Here is a 10,699-nt window from a genome sequence, read left to right as displayed (position 1 = left end):
CCTGTTACACTTTGTTAATTACTACCTGTACAGAAACCTCTGAGGTTTTTCTGTGTTTTGCCTGCCTAATTAATGCTTAAAACTCACACAAATAATGAAGAAAATTCCAAAATATTAACGTGGTAAGATTTTAAGTTATGCCACAAAGATTACGGGTCTATTTAAAAGTATGGTGATGATTGTTTTTTTAAAGTATTTTTCGTGTTGAAATACATTAAAATAATTTTTTTATTTTTTAAAAATTATTTTTAAGTTCAGCACATCAAAACGATCTAAAATATATATAAAAAAATAATTTTTATTAAAAAAAATAATTTTTTAAAGAACACGGCGTGGTGTCCAAACGTTCACTACGTATCAAATATTTTACCTACGTTTTTTAAGACATTTAAACTTGTAAAAAGGTGTTCAAAAAATAATATATTTGACTCAACTTAACTGTTAATAGAAATTGTTGTTATATTAGTTAACTGCTAATTAAAGTATTAGTTATATTAAACAACTGTTATTGTCAATAATCTCTGTTAAACAAATACTAATAACATAATGATTTTTTAATCCACATATAAATAGTAATTGTGTTATCTAGTATAATCTTAGTCTAATACTAACCTCAAATTATTGTGAATTATTTGTGAAAACCTTCAACACTTGGTATTCATGAATTTGTGGTGGTGAAGTAATGGACTTCTTGTCTTTGCTAAATCGTAAATATATATATATATATATATATATATATATATATATATATTCAATAATATAAATCGATTTCAAGGTTCAATATGTGAAAATTAAATATAAAAATAAATAAAAATATATTTAGTTAAAAAAACAAAAATAAATTTATCAAGATAAATTTATCAAAATAAATTTATGTCAATGATTGTTTTTTGGTGAATTCTTCTACTTTAAAAAAACAGATGGAGAAAAGATGTTTTTTATATGTTTTTATTATAAAATAGTAATTAAACATTACCTTAAAATAAAATTCATGAAAAAAATTAAAATCGAGACTTTTGATTTCAATATTAAGTCAAGGTAACGAACATGAATTAATAATAATAATAATAATAATTAAGGCTTATATCATCAATTACCCTTGTCATATTTAGCTCTACTTTTTAGTGTCCGTATGAGGCATGGTGACCGACTACCGGCTTGGCTAATTTTGGTTCTGAATCCAAAACACCTAACATGGCCTTCGAGTGTGTTTGATTTATTGTCTAAAAGATGTTTTTGAAATTTTTTTATTTTTTTTATTTTAAATTATTTTTTTATAATTTTAAATTATATTAATGTTAAAAATATTTTTTTAAATAAAAAATACTTCAAAATAATCGCTGACGCAATAAAAAACAAATCATTAGAGATGTCATAGTTTCCTTGCCAAACTCGACTTTTCAAATCTATAGTTTTCTTATTTCATAATTAATAATTAACTAGCTATTTTGGTCTATAAAAATAGGTTAATGGACTCAAGAAACAATAGGGACGTGGACAGGACTCGCTGCAGCGTAGAGAAACAAGTTCACGAGTTGCTTGCTATATGGTACAAAGAATTATCCCCAGCAAGATTCTCTTCTGTCCATCCTTCTTTTCTTCTCTGTTCAGCTCTAGCTAGAGAGACATGGCAGGTCTCATTCTCAATAACAAAAGCATGGCTCTATGCCTTGTTTTGGTGATATGTAGTTTTGGGTTGTGCTTAGTCTCTACACATGCAGAGCTTCAAAGATTTGGACAGCCTGCAAAAACTGACGGGACTCTTTCCTTTTTGGTGCTTGGAGATTGGGGCAGAAAAGGTGCTTTCAACCAGTCTGAAGTTGCTGTTCAGGTTCTTCCAGCTTCTTTGCTATTTCTGATTTATTTCATGTTTCCGTGTGTGAGAGAGTCGTGCAACATGTACTTGACATTCCCATCTCTTAAAGAACTTTCCTTTATCAACTAACACGTACCTGCTAATCTTCCTTTGATTTGCATGGATACAGATGGGAAGGATTGGAGAGAAGCTGGACATAGATTTTGTAGTTTCAACAGGTGATAATTTCTATGATAATGGATTGACTGGAAACCAAGACAAAGCATTTGTGGAATCATTTACTCAAATCTACACTGCAAATAGCCTGCAAAAGCAGTGGTACAGTGGTGAGTACCAAACCTGGCGACTGGCTGAATGATTTTTTTCCACAAATAAAAATGAGAAGTTACATGTTGATCTTACTTGATTTGAATTTTCTAATTTTCTTTCTCTTCTCTTCTGCAGTCTTGGGAAATCATGACTATAGGGGGAATGCAGAGGCACAATTGAGCCAACAACTTAGGAAAATTGATAGCAGGTGGCTATGTTTGAGATCTTTCATCGTCAATGCTGGTGGGTAGCAGCTTCTACATTTTAAGTGCTTCCTTCATCTCATATATATATAAAGACTATACCAACTATGACCACTTGACACTTGAAATTTAGATGTTAATTTAGGATTTATTCATCTAATAACTCAAATCCTTCTCTTCTGTTTTTCTGCAGAATTGGCTGAAATTTTCTTTGTGGATACCACCCCTTTTGTCCAATCTTACTTTATTAATGCTGAGGGCCATACTTATGACTGGAGAGGCATTGGATCTCCTAGATCTTATATTGCAAACCTAATAAAGGTATGTTCATTGTTTTACTTTCAAAATAATGCATCGACTTTACAATATATGCACTTTAATAGCCACTAAATCAGTGGTCTATCAACTGTTTAGATAGAGCTCTGGATAATTAAGTAGTGGATTATACCCTTTTTTCGATCAGGATCTAAAGTTGGCATTGAGTGAATCAAGTGCAAAGTGGAAAATTGTTGTGGGTCATCACGCAATTAGAAGCATTGGACATCATGGCGACACTGAGGAACTTGTCAGCAAGCTTCATCCAATCCTGAAGGTAAACACAATCATTGAAAAGCAGTTCTGTTTTACTTTTTGCTGATGAAGTAATTTTGAACACAAGATTGAATCTCTTTCGGTGCTGTTTTCATTACATTCAGGCCAATAATGTAGATTTTTACATGAATGGACATGACCATTGCCTTGAACACATCAGTGACACAGAGAGGTACAACTTAAGTGATTACTGTGTTGCTTAGTGGAAAGGGTTCTTGAAAATATTACTAATGATGGACATTTTTTTGACAGTCCAATACAATTTCTAACCAGTGGAGCTGGGTCTAAGGCATGGAGGGGTGACATTAAAGAACAAAACAAAGATGGTCTAAAATTCTTCTACGATGGTCAAGGTTTCATGTCTGTGCAGTTGACTCAGAATGAAGCAGAGATTGCATTTTATGATGTTTCTGGCACTGTTTTGCATAGATGGACTACAACAAAGTTGCTCCACTCATCAACCTAGGGATCCATAGCCAACTGATTGTCACTGTTATAAATTTTTATTTTTTTCCTATCATTATTGAGCTCATGTTTCATTGTCATTGAGCGCTGTGATAATTGTGAGTTAGGGCCACCTCAAAAAAGAAAAAAAAAAGAAAAAAATAGAGTCTAGAATGTCATGAAAATGATTAAATTGATGGAGAGCTTCTAGCAATCTTCATGGGATTCCGTTGCTTTTACTATTTACCAAACCCCACTGAATTTTTTATTAAACAAAAAAGAAAGAAAGGAAAAAGGGCCTTGCAATAATATTGCACCCAAAAAATTGGTAAATCAGTGCTCCAACACAAGAACCAATCCAGTTTCCTGATAACTACATGCAATTTAATTGTAACTAACGGTAGAGTCAAAGGATGAGATTGGTGAGTGGCAAATAATTCTGCAGCCAATGTGAGCAATTGGCGAGGTTTATTTACCCAATGGTGATAGACTTGCAGAGCCAACTTTTTAGTATGGATTGTCAGGGTCAGGGCAAAAGTACACCAGCCTTGTGACATCAAGCAAGCGCCAATATAGCACCACCACCTTCAATCCATCTTCGTTCCTTGAATTCTCTTGCTCATCAATGATTTTCTTTCATAGGTTTACGTCTCTTTTGGTATTGAACAAGACAAAACAAGAAATTTCCAGGAAAGTGGATTTTGATGGTGACCACTGATGAATTTAGTCCATTAATAGAATGAAGTTTCCTTTGCCCTCATTGAATCTCTTATCCTGAATCTGCATGGATACTATCTGTAGCTAGCTAACGGGTGGTTTTTTCGACTTTGAACATCTTTAGAGACACCACAATTTTTGTGTCCAGGTACCACATTATATGCTCTTCAAAGAGGTTACCTGAGTTCACATCTTTTGCACCCCAAACCACAGCTGATAACTAAAAAGTTATATTTTTCAGGATATCATGGCTAGTTTCAGTCACCATTTCAGTTCAATGCACCTCGTATGGATGGCCTGCTTGCATGTGTATGTTCTTTGTGCCTTAGCTGAGCTTCAGCGATTCAAGCAACCTACCAAGGAGGATGGCTCAATTAGCTTTTTGGTGGTTGGAGACTGGGGAAGAAAAGGAAATTATAATCAATCCAATGTTGCATTTCAGGTTTTTTTTTTTTTAAGCCATCTTTCAAGTCTTAACACTCAGTATCATGTTATATACATATATAGATGTCTCATGCTTACTAGATATGAACTGATGCTGTGGGTTGATGGAGGAAATATGTGGTGATAATTCATTCAATGCAAGAACATTCATTTGATTTCTCAAGTTTCTTACAGATGGGAAGAATAGGAGAAGAATTGAGCATTGATTTCGTTGTTTCTACTGGAGACAACTTTTACGAGGACGGGTTGAGAAGCATAAATGACCCTGTGTTTGAGAAATCATTTAGCAAAATCTATACTGCAAAGAGCCTTCAAAAGCAGTGGTACAGTGGTAAGTCCTGTAATCAAAAGAATTGTTATGAAACCTCGATCGGCCTGTTATAACCCAGAACCTAGCCGGGGCTGAGTTTCATTGAGAAAAGAAACAACGAAGCACAAGTCATGGTCTAGGTTGACAGTTTATTGATCTGCTAGACCGGGTTTAATTCTTATAATGAAAAGAATGCACAAATACATGAATCCTAGTTTTTGCTAATGCGGGAGTCCTACCCTATCTCGTGTTCTGAAAAATATTCTGGTTTCAGTTTTAGGCAACCATGACTACCGGGGAAATGTCAAGGCTCAATTAAGTCCGAACCTGAGGAATATAGATAGCCGATGGATTTGCCTGAGATCTTTCATTCTTAACGCAGGTAAGATACATCTCCAACTATGAACAGTAAATTATTCAACATTTTATAGCCAGTAGATATCAAACCTCACACCTCTCTGAGGTTTTTGTCCTGAAACACTGCCTCTCGCTTAACTAAATTCAAACTTCTCTCCACATCCTCTTAGAAATTGTGGAATTGTTCTTCATCGACACCACTCCATTTGTGGACAAGTACTTTCTGAAGCCAAAGCACCATCATTATGATTGGAGAGGAGTGATGCCAAGGCAGCACTATCTTTCAAACCTCTTGAAGGTTATTCATTCTGATCATCCTCGTACATTTATGCAAGCACTGTGCAGTCGACGTTTTGTTTTCTGTCCCAAATCCTACATCTTTTTCATGTTTGGCAACAGGACTTGGAATCAGCTTTGCAGGACTCCACTGCTAACTGGAAGATTGTAGTTGGGCATCATACTATCAGAAGCATTGGCCATCATGGGGAAACAAATGAGCTAAAGAAGCAACTTCTCCCGCTTCTTGAGGTAGCTAATCTTACTAAAGAGATTGAGATTGTCACAAACAAAGCGTTTCTCTAACAAACCACGTCTTGAATGTCCAGGCAAACAATGTTGAAATGTACATAAATGGGCATGATCATTGCTTGGAACACATAACCAGCAGCACAAGGTATGTTTATAAAAAACATAGATTGACATTATTTCACAGCAAGGATTGAAACGAAAATCACCAAGATTTAAGAACTTGACTCTTTATGCAGCCAAATCCAATTTTTAACAAGTGGAGGTGGTTCGAAGGCATGGAAAGGGGATATTGATCAACTAAACAAAGGAGGAGTCAAGTTTTATTATGATGGGCAAGGTTTCATGTCCCTGGAACTAAGGCAGACACATGTAAAGATAGTATTCTATGATGTTTTTGGCAAAGTTCTGTACAATTTGAACATGTTTAAGCAGCTCAACCCTGTCATCTAGGACCACATTATGGAAAACAGGTGTTTTCCACTCTTCATCAAATATATAATGCAGTGATTAATCATTCTGTCGATTTTGAAACAAAAACTGATATATCTTGGCTTTTCTAAGAATGCCAGTATGGAGATGTTAATCCAGTTCGTTGAGAACCCCAACCAGGAGATGAATGGAGTAATTACCGTGAAACATTTAAACCCTTGCTAATATTTCACAAAGAGAACAGAACGATAAGCAATGGCAAATCTAAACCCTGATGTTTACCTTTCAGGCTCGAAATTTCTCTTTATAGCTCATTTTTTTTGTTAAAAAAACAAGTATACAACTGTTTGCTGCGTAACTATACTAATACGATCACATCAAGAGCACATTCTTGCCAAACCAGGTTCGGGAAATTTACATTTGAGAGTAACTACAGAAACCTATCGAAAGAAAAATAGTTGAACTTCAAAATTTAACTAAGCAAATTATGCGTACGTGGATGGTAACAATGTTAATTTTCTCCCCGTGATGACAACTTAAAAGTGTTATATCTGACTACAGAAACCCACAGAATCTGGTTACACTCGTGGAATGACCACGCCATGTTCGATAAGACAATTGAATGGCAAAAGGCTGAGATCAATCCACCAAGACGAATGATAAATGGATTGAGATTAATCCATATCAGAACAAGTTGGTACAGACACAACAACAGATTTCTGAATCCATCTAAGCTTCCCTTGGCCATTAGCTAGAGAAAATCAATGTTACTAGTACTTAATACCATCTACATCTACTTCTGGTTGCTGCAGCTAGCAACCATCAAAGACCATTTAAAGAGTGGTTTCCTATGAAATATTTACAGCTATACAGTTAATTCATGGCTAAAGTTTCTTCAATGATTTTTCCCCACTAAACAACCACTATAACTCAAGGACTGGGCTTTCTGTTTCTTATTTCTTTCCAGGTGAATTCAAGCCATTCTTGCTCTAAATTCTTGGTTTTCTTCACTTGTACATTCACGACATACATGATGTGCACTTTTTAGTTCAATAAGACTATATGCTACACCAAAAAAATGACTTTATATTTAGAGCAAAAATATACATCTAGCAGTTTTGTTATTGCTATCAAACTCAGGTATGTGACAAATAATTCAAAGCATCACGACTACATCTTGCATATATTGATTATAATTCAGAAGCGCAAAAAAAGAGTTCAAGGACGAGCTTTGCACAGAATAACTCCATGTGGTAATGCACAGATTCAAATCGAGACAGGAAAACAGAACATCAAAACTGTATACAGAAAAATTAGCCCAAATCTATTTATAGTTACCACCAGCTTTACACTCATACATAGATAGCATTTAACTTTGGTCAGTTGTATGTCTACTACATTTTTTTTTTTTTTGTGGCCTGCATGCACGTGAACATTATTTAATTGAGAACAAAGTGATACCTCGAATCCACATAACTCTCTACATCCCAGAGGAAAGAACCAAAAGTAACAGCTTCCAAAGCAAGTCTCTTCAAACCACCTAAGCTGATCGTAACTAGTTCATCCTTGGAAGTATCAATGGTCCCTTGAGGCGTTATGACAATCTCAGGTCTTCCAAACAAGGCCTCAGTGTGCTTCTCAATGATGCTAACAGCCTCTTTTGATCTTATTGTCGCATACCTTTGAAGTGTCTCCCCATCAAAAGACATCACATAATTTCGCAATCGTGAAGCCTTTAATCCATGTCCAAATCCTCCAGGACTGATACCACCAGAAATGGCTTCAGGATGGGAAGACAGAGCTTGATAGGATAACCCTCGACCACCAGGTTTCACATCCTGACCCACAGCTTTGTGAATATCACTCTCTCTCTCATCCACACCATTTGGCAGGATTTTCATTGTCTTCTCAAGCTGAAACCTTTGATCAACTCGCTTTAGGAAGTATCCATACATCACGGATGCTGCATAGACCTGTCCAACCCTGAGTTTGCTTATCTGTGCAACAGCAGTTGAATCACCCACCCGATTTCCTAAAATGAGAGTTAGATGGTTCTGAATCATTTCATATGCTTCAGGCGAGTGAAGTTGTTCAAGCTTCTCATCTTGGCTAGGCCAAGTGTCCACTTGACCAGATGACTCTGTGGAAGAGGGGCCTATGGTGGGTATCAGAGAAACATTGGCATCCATGAACTTCTGCACAACCAATGCATACAAAATCTCTTCCAGGACTTTTCTCCTCTCATTAGCCTTCACTTCAGCAATTCTCCTAATAATTTCAAAAACCCAACATTAGATTCAATTTTCGGCATCAATAGTAGCACCTGTAAAACACAGTTATCTACCACGATCGTGAAACTAACCTATACAATACCAAGTCGGTGGCAGTAGCAGAAGGATCTTCCTTCTGCTTCTCAGAATCACGATCAGTTTGAAGTTGCTCAAGCTGCTGCTCAACTGCTGCTGGCACAAGATGAGGGTGGCTAACCAAAATCTGGGATAAGAACTGCCCTATCGGAGACTCAAGCTGAAGTGGAGCAATTGGCACAATCGACCCTGAAGAATCTGAAGATGATGACGAAGATGCTCTCACTGCCATACATCTCCTACTTCCATATGCCACTCTCCTATGACCCAGCTTTGAGTATGAAACTGAAGAATGACGCTGGAATCCAGATAACACAAGAGGAATGAGGAATCAAACACCAGCTTTCCATACATAGTCTCAAAATACAGAAAACCAACAGCAAAGTAAACTTTCAACGTCCCAAATAAACCCAAAGAAATTATAAACTTTTCAAAATTTCACGTGAAACAATTCTTAAAAGCTTCATTTTTTGACAAAAATTCCAACACAACCACACATAGGAATCCATCTCCTAGAACAAATCTTTTGCATAAAACATAAGACTTCATTTACTGATAGCTCTTAAGCATGAAACTGCAAGAACTAAATTGAATCATAAGAAAAATTATACCTTCGACTTCGTAATAATAAAGGGTTAAAAGCTGCAGTAACTTGCATAATTTAGACATATACTCTCCTCCGACACAAAATTCATGCATAAACCCAAAAATAAGGCTAACCGGTAATACCTTAATAGGAAAACGAACAAAATCTTGTTTATTGGTAGCTAAAAAACCCAATCTAGCAACAGATTTTGCAGGTGTAGAGATCCCAATTGAAGATCCAATAACAGTAGCTGTAGCTGCTTCCATTTACACCACTCTACAAAACCCAAAAACCCTTTTGTTAGATTCCATCAAAAACCCTTTAAAAAAAAAAGTTGATTCTAGCTTGAATTTGATGATGTTTACTTACCTTTTTAAGTAGCTGAAAGGAAAACAAGAAATTTATATGTCAAAAGATAGAAGGAAGAGAGCCTTTTCTTTTGAGAGAGAGAGAGAAATTGAGGTTGATTGTTGTTTGTTTGAGCTGGTGGATATGGAGGTTGGCGGATTACAGAGGTAATCAAAGGGCAAAAAGCTCCATTTTATAAGAGTAAGATTGTGATAAACGTTGCTGACGTTACAAGATAAGTTAAAGACCCTTGAGTTTTAGTTAATTTCACTTTTGCCATTGGGTGGTTTAATGTTAGTCCAATCTTCAAATAGATTTTTTAATGATTTGCTTATTTTCATAATAAAGATACTTTTTAGCTAATGAATCAGCAAGTAATGTTTTATTATTATTATTATTAATCTAAAATATAGAAATTAATGTGGCAAGCAAAAGCTTTGCCAAAAAAAAACATTTTTTATATATATAAAAAAGAAATGTAAATAAAAAGAAAAGACTTTCTTTTTATTTCACATTTCACATTTCTAATATTATCTTTTTGAAAATCATATCTATGAATAAAATTCCAACAACCAAAACTCCAAAACCTAACAAAAACTATGTTGCTTGTGTTGGTAATGTGATTATAGTTGCTTTTCAAAGTACGTTTCACTCAAAAATACATCAAAATAATATTTTTTTTATTTTTTAAAAATTATTTTTGACATCAGCACATCAAAATTATTTAAAAACACCAAAAAAAAATATTAATTTGAAGTAAAAAATAAAAGTATTTAAATTTTTTAAAAAATATTTTTAAAATACAAAAATAAACAGGACTTAAAAAATCATGTACAAACTATACGCAAATATCCCTGATCAATCGAAGGTCCATTATTATATTTTATTTACAAATAATAATTTGTCAAGACAATCAATCATTCAAAAGGAAGATACTCCCACTAGTTATTCTACTTATATTTTATCAGCCCAATATTTGTTGGATAGCTAATAATATATCTTTTAAATAAAGGGGTTGTTAGGTAATTTGGGTGTAGAGATTTTTTTTTTTTCATGTACTAGAGGAGGACAAAAAAAAAAGTGAGAAGGGCAGACCAATCTAGGGTTTGAAATATGGGACCCAATTTGGGGCTAGATGTCCACCGTCCCTAACACATATATTTTTGCTTGTGGAATGTGCTTGTGGTGAGCATGAAAGCTCAAAATCATAGATCTCCTTGTCATGAGTTTACGCGTCTCATTTTGAGCCTA

The 10,699-nt window shown here is 34.9% G+C and overlaps 3 protein-coding genes across 3 annotated transcripts; 2 read left to right on the top strand and 1 right to left on the bottom strand.

Annotated features, from left to right (window-relative positions):
* The first annotated feature begins 1,472 nt into the window (after window positions 1-1,472).
* Window positions 1,473-3,588, top strand: LOC133676136 (purple acid phosphatase 17-like). Its single transcript, XM_062097728.1, has 7 exons — window positions 1,473-1,831; window positions 1,986-2,142; window positions 2,261-2,368; window positions 2,522-2,649; window positions 2,792-2,920; window positions 3,024-3,091; window positions 3,172-3,588. Exons 1-7 carry the CDS (start codon window positions 1,628-1,630, stop codon window positions 3,383-3,385), a joined length of 1,008 nt encoding a protein of 335 aa, XP_061953712.1. The 5' UTR covers window positions 1,473-1,627; the 3' UTR covers window positions 3,386-3,588.
* A 149-nt stretch (window positions 3,589-3,737) lies between these two features.
* LOC133676137 (purple acid phosphatase 3-like) lies at window positions 3,738-6,233 on the top strand. Its single transcript, XM_062097729.1, has 8 exons — window positions 3,738-4,228; window positions 4,322-4,522; window positions 4,699-4,855; window positions 5,109-5,216; window positions 5,362-5,489; window positions 5,591-5,719; window positions 5,797-5,864; window positions 5,956-6,233. The coding sequence occupies exons 2-8, from the start codon at window positions 4,328-4,330 to the stop codon at window positions 6,167-6,169; spliced, it is 999 nt and encodes a 332-aa protein (XP_061953713.1). The 5' UTR covers window positions 3,738-4,228; window positions 4,322-4,327; the 3' UTR covers window positions 6,170-6,233.
* Window positions 6,234-7,451: 1,218 nt separating this feature from the next.
* Window positions 7,452-9,633, bottom strand: LOC133676135 (UV-B-induced protein At3g17800, chloroplastic-like). Its single transcript, XM_062097727.1, has 4 exons — window positions 9,470-9,633; window positions 9,244-9,376; window positions 8,511-8,812; window positions 7,452-8,416 (listed from the first exon to the last, which is right to left on the bottom strand). The coding sequence occupies exons 2-4, from the start codon at window positions 9,364-9,366 to the stop codon at window positions 7,588-7,590; spliced, it is 1,254 nt and encodes a 417-aa protein (XP_061953711.1). The 5' UTR covers window positions 9,367-9,376; window positions 9,470-9,633; the 3' UTR covers window positions 7,452-7,587.
* Between the last annotated feature and the right edge of the window lie 1,066 nt (window positions 9,634-10,699).

The sequence above is a fragment of the Populus nigra genome, chromosome 16 (assembly GCF_951802175.1).
Source record: "Populus nigra chromosome 16, ddPopNigr1.1, whole genome shotgun sequence".
Lineage (NCBI taxonomy): Eukaryota > Viridiplantae > Streptophyta > Magnoliopsida > Malpighiales > Salicaceae > Populus > Populus nigra.
This window is presented reverse-complemented; position numbering and strand designations above follow the sequence as displayed.